We start from the raw sequence: 19321 nt of genomic DNA on the forward strand, positions 1-19321 counted from the left end.
TTCTGCATGGTTGACCCAAAGCCCATCTCTTTTTTTTTTAGCCCTGCAGGAGGCTGATCTGGAGCTCCCCCTTTTGAAGCTTAAATGGAGGTTTTGCAAAAGGCAAAGGGGTGCCAGGCAAGCCCCCCCCTCCTGCCACAAGGCATGAAATGGTGCCACTGATAAAGAGAACCGATAGGGTTCTGAAAGCATCCTGGGCGGCCTACTGCTCTGACCCCAGGCTACCTTAAAAGCAAGAAGCAGAGTCTGGGTTCCTTTCATTCACAGCCAGCAAGGCTTTAGCAAACAGTCTTTCAGAGGAATATTTATCCACACGCACCTTATCTCATCTGGTGAGCTGCCAGATAACTAGTTACCAAACGCAGGGCAAGGCAAAACTTGGCACTTATCTCTTAGAATCACAGAACTTTCCAGACCGACTGAATGATTTGTTTCCTGCAAAAGCCCCCTCCCCATTCGCTCCTCTTTTGTTTCTTCTGGGAGGGGCCAATCACCTCTAAGGTGTGGCTTTACTCCCAAGTCCACCTTGCTTTCTTAGTTGTCCTTGTCTTCTGGCAGCTCTGCGCATATTGGGAACAGGCTCCAGCTGTTCCTCTGCCTCACTGCTGTATAGCTCCCTCTCTGCCCCCAACGTAGAGCCCACGTCTGCTGCTTTTCTCAGCCCCCAGGACCGGCCCATGTTCCTCCCTAACCTCCTCACTGTCTCGATTCTGCTGTCAGCTCTGCTGGCTGCCAGCGGGCCACAACATCCTCATCAGCCTGTAACATCGACAGAGCTCTTGGGAGGGCTGGATTGATAGCTTTCCGTTCCCACGCCAACCTCTTCTCCCCGAGTTAATGAGACTGTGGACGTTATTCGCGATGATGGATTTTTCTATCACTGAGTAACAGGGTCTTTCTAACTGAGCACCACCATTTTTCTTTCATGGGAGGAAACACATTTATACCCCCCACTTTTTTTTTTAAACGATGACTTCATCGTCTGGCAAGGCTGAACAAGAGAATTGCAACCTGGGATGTTTAAATGTAGCGGTGACTTGAAATACCATATTTTTTGGAGTATAAGATGCAATCCCCCCCCCCCCCCCCAAAGAGGGTGAAAATCTGGGTCGAGCCGAGGTGGCGCAGTGGTTAGGGTGCAGTACTGCAGGCCACTTCAGCTGACTGCTATCTGCAGTTCAGTGGTTCAAATCTCACCGGCTCAAGGTTGACTCAGCCTTCCATCCTTCCAAGGTGGGTGAAATGAGGACCCAGACTGTGGGGGCAATACGCTAACTCTGTAAACTGCTTAGAGAGGGCTGAAAGCCCTATGAAGCGGTATATAAGTCTAACTGCTATTGCTATCTTATACACACTGAATACAGCATTTTTGGCCTACTGAAACCCCGTCCCCTTTGCAAAAACGGAACATGCAGAGGATTTGGGAGGCTTGCAAAGTGCTTCTGGGGGCTGGGGATGGCAAAAATGAGCAAAAAACAGCCCCCTCCAGCCCCCAGGAGCACGCTATAAGTCCCCCAAAGGTCTGCATGCCCTCCCACACTTTTTCTTTTTGCAAAAAACCGAGGTGTGCAGAGATTTTCGGAGGCCTGCAGAGTGCAAAAACTTTTTTTAAAAAATGTACCTCTTCAAAATCATGCTGCATCTTATACTCTGGTGCGTCTTATAGTCCGAAAAATACGGTAAACCTTCCCTCTCGCTCCCTGGGGAGGAACTGCACAGAAGTGGAACAGATGGGGGATGGGGAGAAATGAAGCTTACCCTTCTTTTCCCTGGCACCATCTGAGCAGAAAGTGACTGGGGAAATTGACCGCTTCGAGCTGGACGCCCAACTGCTTGGCAATCGTCAAATACAACACCGACAAGCTGATTGGGATTCCAGTCCTGCGACTCAAAACCTGAAGGAAAGAGAGAAGAATGAGAAGGTCTGCGGAGATCCTCAGTCCTCCAGCTCAGGGTTGTCCCAAAGGTGCTTTTTTCAAGAGGCAACTGGACTTCCTTGTTTTTTCTTTGAAGACATTTCGCTTCTCATCCAAGAAGCTTCTTCAGTTCGTGAAGCGAAATGGCTGGGTGTCTTTGGGCCAATCACCGGGAGATGGTGAGTTCTAGTCTTGCCTTAAGCATGAAAACCGGCTGGGTGACTTTGGGCCAATCACCGGGAGATGGGGAGTTCTAGTCTTGCCTTAAGCATGAAAACCGGCTGGTGTCTTTGGGCTAATCACCAGGAGATGGGGAGTTCTAGTCTTGCCACTGACCAGGAGGCTGGGAGTTCTAGTCCTGCCTTAGCCATGAAAGGTAGCTTCTAATTCTAATACTAGAATTTTTAACTGTATATTTGGAGAGTGTTTTTATTTGTTCTGGTCTCTGGTCTGCAATAAACCGAATTGAATTGAAAACCAGAATGTGGGCTAGAAATACACCCTTGTCTGGTCAAAGGGAACGCCTTACCTGATGGATGTATGAATTCTGACAATTGTAATAATCCACCTCGTTCCCTCGGTACTTCAACTGCTCGTAGAGGACGCAGTTCATGGCATCCAGAACCTGCCTCTGAAGCTCCACCTGAGAGACGATCAAGACCTCGCCTTAAAAAAGAAAAAAGAAGCCAGAGGCAACAAAAATAAGAGAAAGGAAATGTTCTTATTCATTTGTACCTCATCTTTCTTCCATTAGCGTTGTCACCCCCTCCACCCAGTTTTCTCAGCAAGGCCAGTCGGGCTGATAAGTGGAGGGCGAGTCCCCAAAGGGACTTTGTAAACGAAATGGGCAGCATAAAAATTTAATAAAGAAATTAAAATAAAGGCATGAGAGTTTCCACCACATCATCTTGTTCGGTTTATTTGTTTAAACTAGCAAAGGAAATCGTTAGTTCGATAGTTTACTTCTCCCTTTGGAGTACGTTACCTTTCCTGTTTTTCCACAAAGCTACCAGAGGACAGAGACATTATATAACACTTAGCAACAGACTTACAGATTTTTCAGACTATAAGAGGCACCGGAGTATAAGACGCACCAAGATTGTGAAGAAGTACATTTTAAAAAAAGAAGGTTTTTGCACTCTGCAAGCCTCCCAAACCCTCTGCAGGCCTTGTTTTTTTGTGAAAGACGGGACATGCAGAGATTTTGAGAGGCCTGCAAAGTGCTCCTGGGGGGCTGGGGGCACAAACTGGCCCGTTTTTCACGAAAACAGGCCCAGGTTTTTTTCTCCCAAAAAACAGGGCATGCATAGACTTTGGGAGGCTTGTAGAGTGCTCCTGGGGGCAAAAAACAGCCCCAACCCCCAGGAGCACTTTGCAGGTCTCCCAAAGCCTATGCATGCCCTGTTTTTTTGCAAAAAAACGGGGCCATTTTTGTGAAGGGAGCAGGGTTTCGGGAGGCCAAACATGGTGTATAAGATGCACTCAGATTTTCACCCTTTTGGGGGGGGGGGGAGAGGTGCATCTTATACTGTGAAAAATACGGTATACCCGCTTCACACTGCTTTACAGCCCTCTCTAAGTGCTTTACAGAGTCAGCCTCTTGCCCTCAACAATTTGGTCCTCATTTTACCAACCGCGGAAGGATGGAAAGCTGAGTCAACCTATGCTCTTCAGGTATAGCTGAATCACAACCCCCAGCACGCTCTATTGCTGGATCTCATGCGGCTGGAAAAATGCCATGCAGTTAATATTTGTATTTCTCCAACTTCAGCAACTTTCAGGTGCGTGGATTTCAAATCCCAGAATGCTCAGCATTGACCATACTGGATGGTGGGGGGACTCTTGGGAATTAATTATCCACCCACGCCAAGTTGATCTCGAGAATCCAAGTTACTCATTCATGGGTTAAATTTATCAATGAGTGAGGCCCAAAACTGTCAGTGTATAAGAATTTATGAACGGGAATAGCCATTAACAGCAAGTCAGCCAATGGGAACTGTTTGGTGACTGAGGCACAGGATTTGTTTGTGAGCCATGTGAGACGGCTCAGAGCCTGGGCGTGGCTTAGCTTAAGTGCTCTGTGTATATAAGAGTAGGTTTGCCTTTGCCTGGTTCTTCTGGCTTCTTCCCTGCTGCTACTTCTCTCTAACACGCTGTAAGAGCTGCAGGGGTATTGTATACATGCATCATGTTTTATATTATTGTATATGAAGAAGCTTCTTCTATATAATGAATCTGGCTGAATTATTTGCTTGTGTACTGGCTGGATCGCTACAGACGGCGACAAAAAAATTTGCCACGGTTGGGTGGGCTTCACAGCAGGTCTACCGCAGAAAAAGCTGAGCCAAGAGAACTGTGCTTAAGGCCATACCTGCTTTTCGGTCTACAGTGGGATGCCTGGGGTTTTTGGATTTGAGGAATTTGCACACTTTAGCAGCAATGTCATCGATCTGAACTTGGATACACTTCAGGGAGATGTCCGATAAAGGGTTGCAGTATTGGTCAACCAGCACGGCCCCTGGGAAAAGACAAGAGAGGTGGGTTTGGGAGGGCAGACAGCAACAGCACTTGGGTCCTCATTTTACCAACCTCAGAAGGACGGAAGGCTGAGTCAATTTTCCATCAGCCTCTTGCCCCCAACAATCTAGGAAGGAAGGAAGGAAGGAAGGAAGGAAGGAAGGAAGGAAGGAAGGAAAGAAGGAAGGAATAGCAATAGCCATTAGACTTGTATATCACGTCACAGTGCTTTACAGCCCCCTTTAAGTGGTTTACATAGTCAGCCTCTTGCCCCCAACAATCTGGGAAGGAAGGAAGGAAGGAAGGAAGGAAGGAAGGAAGGAAGGAAGGAAGGAAGGAAGGCAAGCAATAGCAATAGTGCTTAGACTTATATACGGCTTCACAGTGTTTTATGGCCGTCTCTAAGCGGTTTACAGAGTCAGTCTATTGCCCCCAACATTTCTCAGTGAAAGATTTGTCCTTTTCACTGCTCTTCTTTGGGGTTTCTTTCCTCTTCAGTTTCAGAGTCATTCTATACTAATCTCCCATTCCTTTGAACAACCCTCCTCTCTTATTTTGTTACAATTCTTCAAATGTTACCTTGCTTCCTAAAAATGTGCCTTACAAACATTACACTGTGTCCCCATCAAGCTTTCTGGGACATTAAAGGAAAAGGTAAAGGTTCCCCTCGGACATATGTGCTAGTCGTTCCTGACTCTAGGGGGCATTGCCCAACTCCGTTTCAAAGCCGAAGAGCCAGCGCTGTCCGAAGATGTCTCCGTGGTCATGTGGCTGCCATGACTAAATGCTGAAGGAACACGAAACGCTGTTCCCTTCCCACCAAAGGTGGTCCCTATATTTCTACTTGCATTTTTACATGTTTTCGAACTGCTAGGTTGGCAGAAGCTGAGATAAGTAATGGGAGCTCACTCCGTTACGCGGCGCTAGGGATTCGAACCGCCAACTGCCGACCTTTCTGATCAACAGGCTCAAGTGTCTGAGCCACCGCATCCCACTCTCTGGGACATTACCAACCTTCTAAAAAGGATTGCTCATCGGCTGAGTACTCAAGATAAGTCTTCAGTTTCTTTAAAATGTTCTGTTGCCGCAGGAAGTAAAGGATTTTCTTTGCATAGTACTTCCAGGTCAGCCCTTTCCTGCAGAGTGAAGGAAACCACCTTGGTGAGCAAGATGGAAAGCATAGAGGTTTGATAATTCTATCTATCTTATCTATCTATCTATCTTATCTATCTTATCTATCTATCTAATCTATCTATCTATCTATCTATCTATCTATCCATCCATCCATCCATCCATCCATCCATCCATCCATCCATCCATCTATCTATAACACCCAGAAGAGTGGAAAACAAGCTACGATTGTAAAGAGGAATTGTGGACAAATGTTTAAAAGTGATTTTAGACATCCCAGAGAGAAAAGCAGGTCTTTTAAAATTAAAATATTAGCATTATTTTTTGTTTGTTTGTTTATAAAGGAAATTTCATCCTTGGATCATGATGTCAACTTATGTTAGGAAACTTACAGAAAGTAGCAATAGCAATAAGACTTATATACCATTTCACAGTGCTTCACAGCTCTCTTTATGTGGTTCACAGCCCTCAACAACCCGGGTCCTTGTTTTATCAACCTCGGAAAGATGGAAGGCTGAGTCAACCTTGAGCAGGTCATGATTGAACTGCTGGCAGTGGGCAGAGTTAGCCTGCAATGCTGCATTCTACATATCAGAAACATTTTCACAAATATATATATGAAAAGTTTCTGTATATATGTGTGTGTGTGTGTGTGTGTGTGTGTGTGTGTGTGTGTGTGTGTATGTATGTATGTATGTGTATATATATGACTTGAAAGTGGTTAGATCCCATCCAGCTTGTGACCCCTTGAGTTATCTTTTCAGAGGTATATTCTTACCAGATTCCTCAATGCCTTCAACAATGGCAGAGCTTGTAACGTACTGGGACAATTCTTAAAAATTCAAGGAGACGTTCAGATATTGCTGCATCTGCCTCGTAAATAGCCCTTGTTAAACTGGGCAGCCCAATCAAACATCAGCACAGGAATTCTTTTACGACATTTTATATGGGGCCATAAACTGCTTCATGGCCGTTTGCGTGTCATAAAATTTGCCAAACGAGAGTCCAGCATTTTGGATGTCAACCCATTTGAGGTACCTCAGTTCAAAACTGGATGCATCGTTTCGCACAGTTAAAGGTTACGAGAACGAGAGTTTTCAGTGGTATACAGAGGAATCCTTAATTCTTGTAAGATGTAACATGCTTTTTCAGCTGAATCTACCTCAAAGATTCGTCAGCAAGATGGGTAGGCTGGTTTTGAGCTCCTTGGGGAACAGGTAGGACACAAGTGTAATTTAAAAATAAAAGGTAAAGTCGATGTGTATGCTACGCACCCTGAAGAAACCGCCAAATATTCTTTCCTAGAGTTTTAGACTCAGCCTCACCTGCCTCCGGTATTAAGAATGGACATCAGCTCATCTTCAAAGAAATGGCTGGGGCAATCAAGAGTCTCAATATCAGTGAAGCCATCACAGGGCACCTAAATAGGAAAAACAGGGACATTAGTCGCTGCTAAAGCAGCTCTCTATAACAACCTCAAGAAGAATCAGACATTGGAGGTTTATTGAAATTGGGAATGAATGCCAGTAGGTGGTTGCGTCTTTAAATACAAATGATTTCAGATAAAAGCACGTTTAAATAATTAAGTTTAAGTTTTATTTTATTTATATGCCGCCCTATTCCCTAAAAGGGACTCAGGGCAGCGAACAACTTAAACGGGAAGGGGAAACATACAAGTACAAAATAAACATATTAAAATGACCAACAACCACACCTGTCGAGAGGGGAGGGGAGCTCATCAACCCCAGGCCTGCCAACACAGCCAGGTTTTTACGGCTTTTCGGAAAGCAGGGAGAGAGGTGAGGGTCCGAATCTCCACGGGGAGTTCGTTCCAAAGGGCTGAAGCTGCAACAGAGAAGGCCCTCCCCCGGGTCGTAGCCAGATGGCATTGGCTGGTGGATGGAACCCAGAGGAGGCCGGCCCTGTGCGATCTAATGGGTCTTTGGGAGGTAATTGGCAGCAGGCGGTCTCTACAATAATTGTAGTTAAATGAGAATTGTGGTACATGGATAGTAAAATACATAAAGATTTTTATTTAAAACGTCAATTCAATATGAATGAAGTATATGTAATGATTGTGGAAGAAATGCACGAAATGTATTTGTAACCAATCAACCCGCTTTCTACAAGATGTAATGAAGGATGATTCTTTTTTTGTCTTTTTTGTTTAATTAAAAGAACAAAAAAACTTTTCAAAGAAAAAAGAAGAATCAGACACAATTTCATCTGTCGCTGTTCGATTGGTTCGCTGTTATTAAAATAAATGGGACCACCTGTTGAACAAGATGTCCTTATAAGCTGCCTTGAGTTGCCATGTGCTAGTGGACAGCAACATAAAATGTCTAGATAAAGAAATGAAACCACTTTAGCAGATTTGACTTCTCCAAGCCCCAACGAAACCTTTTGAGAGTTTGAAGCAAAGCTGCTTAAATTATTGGGGGTGGGCGGGCAGAGTTTCCATGTTTGGGGGCTCCAAACCGAGAATGAAAACATCTTTTCTTTGATTCATGAGGCATATGCCTATTTTTTAAAAAAATTACAGGTAGTCCTCAACTTACAAACACAATTGAACCCAGAATTATGGTTGTAAGTTGTTGTGGTCATTAAGCAAGGTGTCCACACAATTCTGGCTCTCCTCATTTTGGTCATTATGTGGAGCATAGGGTTCCTCGGGGGATGGAAGAGGCCCTTGGCTGCTGAACAAATGGTCATAAGTTGAGGACTACTTGCATTCTCAACATTATTCTTAGATTTGATATCCAGGAGGAGCTCCAGGTAACAATCTCCATTTTATCCCCAGGTGTAAGATCTGTGGGAACGACCTTCGAAAGATGAAGAGGGAGAGCCACTGCTTAGGCTAGAGTTTTTCAATCTTGGCAACTTTAAGATGGGTGGACTTTGTCAAAATATTCATGAACTGGCAGAGACATGGTAACAGGTCAGCCAATGGGGCTTCTTTGGAAAACAGAAACTTAAGCAAAAGCTCTGGCCGTGGATTAGCTCTGTGCTCAGCTCTGAAACGCAATTAATCTAGTAGTCTGAACTGAAACAACCTCTCCTGTCTACTACATTGGACGAATCTGCTGTTGGTATTTAATTCATGTGCTGTCATGTGCTGTTATGTATATAAAGAGGTTGAGGAATCCTGCTGAATCGGTCATCTGGGTGTGCTTTCCGGATGCGATTTCTACTGCAAACTCGGACAGACTTCAACTCGCAGAATTCCTCAGCCAGTTTGCTGTACAAACAGATTAACGACAATACATTTGATTTCATTCGCGAGATCCAACCAGAAAAATCTTACGTGCTCTGAAAAGAACCTTTTGGAAAACGAGGCGACGACCGTTTGGGCTTTCAATCCTGCTTTATGCCGCTCTTTGTATTGCTCCAGCCAATTCACACCGTCTGCCTGATTGTAGTATTTCATTAAAGAAGGCCACCTGCGTCAGAGGAAGACAAACGGCACGGAAATTCATCTCCGGTCAACACACACGGTAGTTAAAAATCTAAACAAAATGATAAACCTTTGGCCGGACAGAAGCAAGGTTGTCCTTTGTGAGCAGATTACAGGGGAGAGGGGAGGAGTTTAACCATTTATCTTAGATTTGCTGTAGAGACTTTTTTTAAAAAAACAAAAACAAGTTTAAGTAGTTACCCATCTACCAAAAGTAATGGTAGAGCAGTGTTTCTTAACCATAGGAGCTTTATGCTGTGGCCCACCAGTGGAGCTGGCAGCAGAGTCGGACAGCGAGGAGATTGGGGAGGAACATGGGCCAGTCCCCGAGTCTGGGGAAGGCTCTGAGGAGGGCTCTGTGTCAGAGACAGAGGCAAGGCGGAGGCAGTCTGGCAGTGAACAGGTGCCTACAGAGCTAGACAGCAGTGAGGCAGAGGAACAGCTGGAGCCTGTTCCCAGTGTGCGCATGCGCAGAGCTGCCAGAAGAACAGTTAAGAAATCAGGGTAGATTTGGGAGTAAAGTCACAGGTAGAAGGTGATTGGCCCCTCGCACAGGAAGCAAAAGAGGAGCGAAAGGGGAGGGGGCTTTTGCAGAAAACAATTTGTTCACTCATTTCAGGAGTGTGAAGATCTGTCCGTGAATCTCAGAGACTCTGTGCCCAGCCTTTCCTTGCACAGCCCCTCATTTGGGAAAATATTGACATGGCAGCTTTCCAAGATAGAGGTGGTCAGTGGTCATAATTACCTTTGAAAGACTGTTTGCCAGGCCTTGCTGAGTGTGAATGAGAGGAATTCATATTCGTTTAATAAAAGGGTTTTTGTCGGGACCAGAAATCTGCTTCATGCTTTTTGGGGAAGCCTCGGTCAGAACACTTTAAGATGCATGGACTTCAATTCCTAGAATTCTGGGGGTTGAAGTCCACCCATCTTAAAGTTGCCAAGATTGAGAAACACTGCAATAGAGGGTCCATTGACTTTGGGTGAGCAGGAAGGGGTGGGGGAGAGATGGGGAAATTGTTCAGTTGGCTGCTGAGCCTGAACAAATGGCTTAGTATGGAAACAATCGTCTTCCCTTCAGCTCCGCAGAGCTGTTATTTTGGGAATCCCAATCCAGTAACAGCCTCACCATGTCCTCCTCAATGACAGAACCTTCTAATTACATAAAATAAACAGCTTAATGATATTATTCGGGTGCAGCCAGTGATGCCTCCTTCCTTTCCCATCCACTAGGGAAGCTGTTCATTCAAAAGTGCCCCGGTGCTTGAAAACCACTGCAAGGGCTAAGTCAAAGGGGGAAAAGAGCCATATACGTGTGTGACTAAATATCAAATTTATTTGCCATACTCTGTGAACGTTTATTTATTTATTTATTTATTAATTAGACATATACCGCTTCATAGGGCTTTCAGCCCTCTCTAAGCGGTTTACAGATTTTTTTAGCAAATTGAGTCAGCGAACTGCCCCCACAGTCTGGGTCCTCATTTCACCCACCTCGGAAGGATGGAAGGCTGAGTCGACCTTGAGCCGGTGAGATTTGAACTGCTGAACTGCAGATCACAGTCAGCTGAAGTGGCCTGCAGTACTGCACCCTAACCACTGCGCCACCTCGGCTCTAAAAGAATGTTCTAAAAGAAGTCATTGGATTAAGATCATCCATTACACCAAATTCTGTTTAATTTATTTATAACTGAGGTCCATGGAGCCACGATTCTCGGGATGGCCACGCAAACATTTTATTTATTAATAAAAGGATGCACCTCAAATAAACCCAGTCAGAGCTGAGGAAGTTTCTTGGATGAGAAGCGAAACGTCTTCTAGGGAAAAAGAACAAAGGAAGCCCAGTTGCCTCTTGAAAAAAAAACAAAAAACGGTTCCACCACAAAACCGCGTTCGACTAAAGGGCGCTCGACGAAACCGCGTAGCTGACGTCATCACAGCGTGACAACAGCACGGAGAAAAAAGTACGCTGTAAACCCTAAACCTAAAATTAACACCTAAACCTAAACCTAACCCCCCTAAACCTAATCCTAAACCTAACCCTGAACCTAACCCTTAACCTAACGCTAAACCTAATCCTAACCCTAACCCTTAACCTAACCCTAACCCTAACCCTTACATTAACTTGAATCGGCTTGCTTTCAAAGCGCTATTTAAAGTGCCCTTCTTTCTCCGCGCTTGCTGTTGTCGCCCTGTTGATGATGTCAGTGACGCGGTTTAATCAGGCGCGCTTTACTCGAGCGCGGTTTTGTCGTGCCACGAAAAAAAACATCTTTGGGACAACCATGGCCTGGATGGCCAAGAATCTCCACAGATAACACAAATAAACCACATCACACCATCTCTACTGAAGCTTGCAATGATGCCCCACAAATAATGTACTATCGTCACTTCTTGCTTTTTTAGTTTAGGGCTTTTACGGATATCTCTCTCTTCTTTCACTGCTGGAGAGCGAAGGACAACTCCCCAGCATTTGCATTAACACTTGCAGAGTCAATAATGACAAGGGTGTTGGGAAGGGATATATGTAAATTTTCTCTTCCAGGGAAGTTTGCCGGCTGCCTGGCTTGGTACATGTCTTGGCAAGGGAAGACAAGCTTTTTTTTTTTAAATCTTTTTCCTTTTTCCAACTGCCAATTGGCTTGTAAAACTCCGAATGAACAGCTCAAAGGAAGCAGATATCCTGTCTGCACCTGCAAATCAGGCCGAACCGTCGCCGAGTTCAGCAAAGCTAAAACTCGGAGTTTGCTTCCAAGCAGCGTCCGCGATTCACAGAGCGGCTTTAGCCTGCCAGCAGCCAAATTGGACGATCCAAAGATTCGGATCCAACCGTGTGGGCCTGGCGAGAAGAGGGGCCTGCCGTCCAAAAGCAGCCGTTTCTTTGAAGGCGAGACTTCCTGGCAAGCGGAAGAGTTATTGACCTGTTCCTCTGGGCCAGGTTCCATTTGAAGTAATTACATTGGAGGGCTTCTCCCTTGCAAATTCGGTTGGAGGAATTATTCTCTACCCCCACTGCCTTAAAATAAACAGTTGCAATAATAACGCAGCCGTGAGTTGTGGCAGAGTGTCATTTGGCACTTGCTGGCCTTCAGGCCACTAAATTCATCTATCCCTGAAAAGGAACTGCATAAGGCAGAGATGAAAGCAAGCAGATACAGGGGAGAGGGGGGAAAACACACACACACAAACACACAATAGAAGCTTTGGGAACGGCAAAGTCAGTTATTGGAAGCATTCCTCACAAAGGCTGCCTTTTGTCAACTCCAGATAGTAAAATATTTTTTTAAAAAAAGTTTATAAACAAGGACAACCAGATGCCTATTAAAGGGGATGGATAAAAGCATTCTAACTCTGGATTTTTAACTAGGATACGTGTCACTGGTGGCTGGGCAGAAAGAGCTTTTCAAGTCACAGAGAATAGCTAGGTAAATAATCTAGCATGGTTGTATGTATGTATGTATGTATGCATGCATGTATGTATGCATGTAGGGACATGGTGGCTCAGTGGGTAAGAGGCCGAGCTTGTCGATCCGAAAGGTCGGCAGTTTGGCAGTTCGAATCCCTAGCGCCGCTTAACAGAGTGAGCTCCCGTGACTTGTCCCAGCCTCTGCCAACCTAGCAGTTCGAAAGCATGTAAAAATGCAAGTAGAAAAATAGGGACCAACTTTGGTGGGAAGGAAACAGCGTTCCATGCGCCTTCGGCGTTGAATCATGCTGGCCACATGACCACGGAGACGTCTTTGGACAATGCTGGTGGCTCTTCGACTTTGAAAGAGATGAACACTGCTCCCTAGAGTCAGGAACAACTAGCACGCATGTGCGAGGGGAACTTTTACCTCTATGTATGTATGTATGTTTGTTTCATAAGAAGCAAAGGATGGAAACTCACTAAGAAGAGAAGCAACCTAGAATTAAGGAGAAATTTCCTGGCAGTGAGAACAATGAAACAGTGAGAACATCTTGCCTCCAAAAGTTATGGAGTTATATGAAGTTATACTGGAGGTTTTCAAGAGACTGGACAGCTATTTGTCTGAAATGGTATAGGGTTCCCTGCCTGAGCAGGGGGTTGGACTAGAAGACCTCCAAGCTCCCTTCCAACTTCATCATCCTGTTATTCTGTCTTGTTATTCATTCATTCCATTTCTATAGCCAACTCAACAAGTGACTTTGGGCGGTTTACACTTCTAAAATTATAAAACAATCAAAAAGAGACATTAAAACAGTAAAAACATCCACAAACAGCAGCCGTGATGATTAATCAACTAGGTGCAGCCAAATCACACAATCGGAGCTCCAGGCCTGAGTACATAGCCAAGTTTTTAAAGCCTCGAAAAAGGCCAACAGGATTGAATCATTCTAATCTCTGAAGAACTAAAAAAAAATGAAGCACGCAAAAGATATTTTAAAAGTGGCTTGGGGAAGGCAAGTGGCATCCACAGGCGGTCCTCGACTTACAACCGCAATGGAGCTCACAATTTCTGTTGTTAAGTGAGACGCTTGTTGAGCCTTGCCCCATTTAATGATCTCCCTTGCCACCGTTTTTAAGTGAATCACTGCAGTAAGCCGGTTGTTAAGTTGAATCTGGTTTCTCCGTTGACTTTGCTTGCCAGAAGGTCACAAATGGGGATCACACAACCCCGGGACACTACACAAGCGTCTGAATTGGGATCACATGACCCTGGGGATGCTGCAAAGGTTGTAAGTGTGAAAACGAGCTCCCCGTGGAGATTCGGACCCTCTCCACCCTTCAGGCCTTCCGGACGGCCGTGAAGACCTGGCTGTCCCAGCAAGCCTGGGGTTGAGTCCCCCCCCCACTCAAATTTGCTGTGTCTGTTGTGCTTTTAAACTGTTTGTATTGTCTGTTTGTCTTTGTCTCACTTTTGTAATTTCCCCTCCCTTGGCTTTGTTCAGCCGCCCTGAGTCCCTTCGGGGAATAGGGCGGCCTACAAATTGAATAAAATCCAAAATCCAAATCCAAATATGGTCATGTCACTTTTTAGAACAGAGTACGGTAGAATTCGTTCTTGGCCAGGTGGTGCAGTGGTTAAATGCAGCACTGCAGGCTACTTCAGCTGACTGCAGTTCTGCAGTTCGGCTGTTCAAATCTCACCGGCTCAGGGTTGACTCAGCCTTCCATCCTTCCGAGGTGGGTAAAATGAGGTCCCGGATTGTTGTTGGGGGCAATATGCTGACTCTGTAAACCGCTTAGAGAGGGCTGAAAGCCCTATGAAGCGGTGTATAAGTCTTAACTGCTATTGATTGGACACACAAGGAAATTTGTCTTTGGTGCAGATGCTCTCAAGTGTACATAAAAAGACAAGATACTTTTTTCAGTGCTGTTGGAACTTTGATCAGTCACTAAATGAAATGTTGTAAGTCGAGGATTGTCTCTGTGAGTGTGTGTGTGTTCCAAAGCCCAAGTTTCCCCATTGAATGCAGCCCAACAACCGCAACCACAAAATGCCTATCACAGCAGGAAAGAGCGAAGGGAAGGCCATGCTTCTCCCATCATTTAGGTTTAGGAACAGAATTTGACTTGATAGATCCTCAAGTTATGACTATTTGTTCAGGTCCCTCCTCCTTGCCCTCTGCCCATGCCCAGAGGCATCCCTTCGCAACCTAGCTGTGTGCTGCGAAACTGGGAAATCCCTTTGGCTTGGGGCATCACCTTCCTCTCTGCACATGACCAGAAGCACCCCGTTTCCCAACCTGACACCCCGATGCATCGCAAGCTGCAAATCCAATGAGGTTCTATCAGTCCTCCTTGCCCCCAAGCCCTCTGCCCATGCTCAGAAGCCTCATTGCTCTGTTCCTGGCCGTGCCCAAAAGCATCTCTTACCAATCTCTCTCCAGTCCTGGTGCACCACGAGCTGCAAAACCAGGCAGCTTTGCTGGGTCTTGGGAAGTCTTCCTCCTCCTCCTTGCCCCACCTGTCCTTTACACATGCTCAGAGGCCCTGGGGCACCCATGGTGCAAAACTTGGAAGCTCCTCCTGGTTGGGAGGAACCCCTCCCCTACCCCTGCACTCTACAAGTGCTCAGACACCTTGGTTAACCAGGATGCAAAGCACTGGAAGTTCCTCCTGTTTGGGAGTATACCATTCTCTACCCCTGCACTCTGCACATGCCCAGACACCCTGGTGCCCAACACTGGAAGTTCCTCTTCGTTGGGAGTATCCTGTCCTCTACACCCTGCACACGCCCAAACACCCTGGTGCACCCATGTCCGAAACCTGGACACTCCTCTTGGCTGGGAGAACCCTGTCTTCTATGCCTGCACTCTGCACATGCCCAGACACCTTGATGCACCTGTTGTAAAAAACAAACAAACCTGGGCACTCTTCCTGTACCTCTGCACTCTGCACATGCCCAGACACATTGATACACCTGTGGTGAAAAACCTGGACTCTCCTCCTCTACCCTTGCACTCTGCACATGCCCGGACACCCTGGTGCAAAATCTGGAAGCTCCTCCTGGTTGGGAGTAACCCCTCCCCTACCCCTGCACTCTGCATATGCCTAGAGTCCCTGGTGAACCAGGGTGCAAAACACTGTAAGTCCCTTCTGGTTAGGACTAACCCGCTTCTATCTCTGCACTCTGCACATGCCCAGACACCCTGATGCACTCATGTGTGAAACCTGGACACTCCTGGCTGGGAGTTCCCAGTCTTCTATTCCTGCACTTTGCACATGCCCAGACACTCTGGTGCAAAACCTGGAAGCTCCTCCTGGTTGGGAGTTCCCAGTCTTCTATCCCTGCACTCTGCACATGCCCAGACACCTTCATACACCTGTGGTTAAAAAAAAACAAACCCTCGACACACCTCCTGTATCCCTGCACTCTGTACATGCCCAGACACCCTGATGCACCTATGGTGCAAAACCTAGACACTCCTCCTATATCCCTGCCACTTTGCACATGCTCAGACACCCTGATGCACTCATGTGTGAAGCCTGAAAGCTCCTCCTGGTTGGGAGTTCCCAGTCTTCTACCCCTGCACTCTGTACATGCCCAGACACCTTCATACACCTATGGTGCAACACCTGGACACTCCTCCTGTATCCCTGCACTTTGTACATGCCCAGACACCCTAATGCACTCATGTCTGAAACCTGGACATTCCTGGTTGGGAGTTCCCAGTCTTCTATCCCTGCACTCTGTACATGCCCAGACATCTTCATACACCTATGGTGCAAAACCTAGACACTCCTCCTGTATCCCTGCACTTTGCACATGCTCAGACACCCTGATGCACTCATGTGTGAAGCCTGAAAGCTCCTCCTGGTTGGGAGTTCCCAGTCTTCTACCCCTGCACTCTGTACATGCCCAGACACCTTCATACACCTATGGTGCAACACCTGGACACTCCTCCTGTATCCCTGCACTTTGTACATGCCCAGACACCCTAATGCACTCATGTCTGAAACCTGGACATTCCTGGTTGGGAGTTCCCAGTCTTCTATCCCTGCACTCTGTACATGCCCAGACATCTTCATACACCTATGGTGCAAAACCTAGACACTCCTCCTGTATCCCTGCACTTTGTACATGCCCAGACACCCTAATGCACTCATGTCTGAAACCTGGACATTCCTGGTTGGGAGTTCCCAGTCTTCTATCCCTGCACTCTGTACATGCCCAGACATCTTCATACACCTATGGTGCAAAACCTAGACACTCCTCCTGTATCCCTGCACTTTGCACATGCTCAGACACCCTGATGCACTCATGTGTGAAGCCTGAAAGCTCCTCCTGGTTGGGAGTTCCCAGTCTTCTACCCCTGCACTCTGTACATGCCCAGACACCTTCATACACCTATGGTGCAACACCTGGACACTCCTCCTGTATCCCTGCACTTTGTACATGCCCAGACACCCTAATGCACTCATGTCTGAAACCTGGACATTCCTGGTTGGGAGTTCCCAGTCTTCTATCCCTGCACTCTGTACATGCCCAGACATCTTCATACACCTATGGTGCAAAACCTAGACACTCCTCCTGTATCCCTGCACTCTGCACATGCTCAGACACCCTGATGCACTCATGTGTGAAGCCTGAAAGCTCCTCCTGGTTGGGAGTTCCCAGTCTTCTACCCCTGCACTCTGCACATGCCCAGACACCTTCATGCACCTGTGGTGCAACACCTAGACACTCCTCCTGTATCCCTGCACTCTGCACATGCTCAGACACCCTGATGCACTCATGTGTGAAGCCTGAAAGCTCCTCCTGGTTGGGAGTTCCCAGTCTTCTACCCCTGCACTCTGCACATGCCCAGACACCTTCATGCACCTGTGGTGCAACACCTAGACACTCCTCCTGTATCCCTGCACTCTGCACATGCTCAGACACCCTGATGCACTCATGTGTGAAGCCTGAAAGCTCCTCCTGGTTGGGAGTTCCCAGTCTTCTACCCCTGCACTCTGCACATGCCCAGGCACCTTCATGCACCTGTGGTGCAACACCTAGACACTCCTCCTGTATCCCTGCACTCTGCACATGCTCAGACACCCTAATGCACTCATGTCTGAAACCTGGACATTCCTGGTTGGGAGTTCCCAGTCTTCTATCCCTGCACTCTGTACATGCCCAGACATCTTCATACACCTATGGTGCAAAACCTAGACACTCCTCCTGTATCCCTGCACTCTGCACATGCTCAGACACCCTGATGCACTCATGTGTGAAGCCTGAAAGCTCCTCCTGGTTGGGAGTTCCCAGTCTTCTATCCCTGCACTCTGCACATGCCCAGGCACCTTCATGCACCTGTGGTGCAAAACCTAGACACTCCTCCTGTATCCCTGCACTCTGCACATGCTCAGACACCCTGATGCACTCATGTGTGAAGCCTGAAAGCTCCTCCTGGTTGGGAGTTCCCAGTCTTCTACCCCTGCACTCTGCACATGCCCAGGCACCTTCATGCACCTGTGGTGCAAAACCTAGACACTCCTCCTGTATCCCTGCACTCTGCACATGCTCAGACACCCTGATGCACTCATGTGTGAAGCCTGAAAGCTCCTCCTGGTTGGGAGTTCCCAGTCTTCTACCCCTGCACTCTGCACATGCCCAGACACCCTGCCGCACCCGTGATGCAAAACCCGGACAATTCCGTCCTGCCTTCTCTCCCCCGCGCCCAGAGGCGCCCTCGCCCAGCCCGCCGCCACCCACCTGCGCCGCAGCTGCTCCCGCCAGACCTTCCCGCGGGGCTGGCAGGCGTCCCTCAGGTGGCGGCAGGAACAGGACAGGCGGCCCAGGTCGGCGGCGCCCAGCGAGCCGCAGCACAGGATGAGCTCCAGCAGCTCGCCCGGCAGCTCCGTCAGGCCGAGCGGGGCCGGGGCCGGGGCCGACGCGGGGCCCGCCCGCTGCTCCTCGGCCTCTTCGGCCGCCTCCTCACAGGCCTCCCGCTCGGCCGCCGCCATCTCTCGCGCCGCTGCCCTGAAGAGGCCGAGTGGAGGCCTGCGCATGCGCGGCGGGAGGGTTTCTCCCGCTCCCTCCCTCGGGGGGGCGTTTCCAAAGAGGCAGGGAGGCTTTCCTATGGATTTCACAATAGAGTTGGAAGGGACCTTGGAGGTCATCTAGTCCAACCCCCCGCCCAAGCAGGAGACCCTACACCCTTTCAGACACATGGCAGTCCAGCCTCTTCTTGAAATCCCCCAGTGATGAAGCCCCCATAACTTCCAAAATCAACTTCTGTTCCATGGGTTGATTGCTTTCGCTGTCAGAAAATTTCTCCTTATTTCTAGGTTGAATTTCTCCCCTTGGTCAGTTTCCATCCATTGTTCCTTCTCTGGCCTTCGGGTCCTTTGGAAAATAGCTTGACCCCCTCCTCTCTGTGACAGCCCCTCAAATATTGGAAGACTGCTATCCTGCCTCCCCATGTCCTTCTCTTCACTAGACTAGCCATGCCCAAGTTCCTGCAAGCATTCATCATGTTTTAGTCTTTAGGCTTTTGATCATCTTAGATAGATTCAAATTAACAGAGTTGGAAGGGACCTTGGAGGTCATCTAGACCAAACCCCTGCCTAAGCAGGAGACCCTACACCCTTTCAGGCACATGGCAGTCCAGTCTCTTCTTCAAAGCTTCCAGTGATGAAGCTCCCACAACTTCTGAAGGCAACTTCTGTTCCATGGGTTGATTGTTCTCACTGGCAGGACATTTTTTTCTTAATTTCTGTCCTTCATTAGTTTCCCTTCCATTGCTTCTTCTCCTGCCTTCAGGTGATTTGGAAAATAGCTTGACCCCCTCCTCTCTGTGGCAGCCCACCAGATATTGGAAGACTGCTATCATGTCTCCCCTGGTCCTTCTCTTC

The 19321-nt window shown here is 47.4% G+C and overlaps 1 protein-coding gene across 2 annotated transcripts in view; it reads right to left on the minus strand.

Moving 5' to 3' along the window:
• The window catches only part of FBXO21 (F-box protein 21), a 33693-nt gene extending 15234 nt beyond the window's left edge, over window positions 1–18459 (minus strand). Inside the window, exons 1-7 of one of the 2 annotated variants that reach the window (XM_032229329.1) lie at window positions 18180–18459; window positions 8869–9004; window positions 6890–6984; window positions 5448–5569; window positions 4288–4434; window positions 2446–2582; window positions 1759–1895 (exon numbers count right to left, since the gene is read on the minus strand). In XM_032229329.1, the coding sequence (XP_032085220.1) occupies window positions 1759–1895; window positions 2446–2582; window positions 4288–4434; window positions 5448–5569; window positions 6890–6984; window positions 8869–9004; window positions 18180–18430 (1025 nt within the window). In that variant the 5' untranslated portion in view covers window positions 18431–18459. Of the gene's footprint in view, window positions 1–1758; window positions 1896–2445; window positions 2583–4287; window positions 4435–5447; window positions 5570–6889; window positions 6985–8868; window positions 9005–18179 lie in introns of those variants that run through there. The other variant, XM_032229330.1, reaches the window with a different exon arrangement.
• Between the last annotated feature and the right edge of the window lie 862 nt (window positions 18460–19321).

The sequence above is a fragment of the Thamnophis elegans genome, chromosome 13 (assembly GCF_009769535.1).
Source record: "Thamnophis elegans isolate rThaEle1 chromosome 13, rThaEle1.pri, whole genome shotgun sequence".
NCBI classification, from domain to species: domain Eukaryota; kingdom Metazoa; phylum Chordata; class Lepidosauria; order Squamata; family Colubridae; genus Thamnophis; species Thamnophis elegans.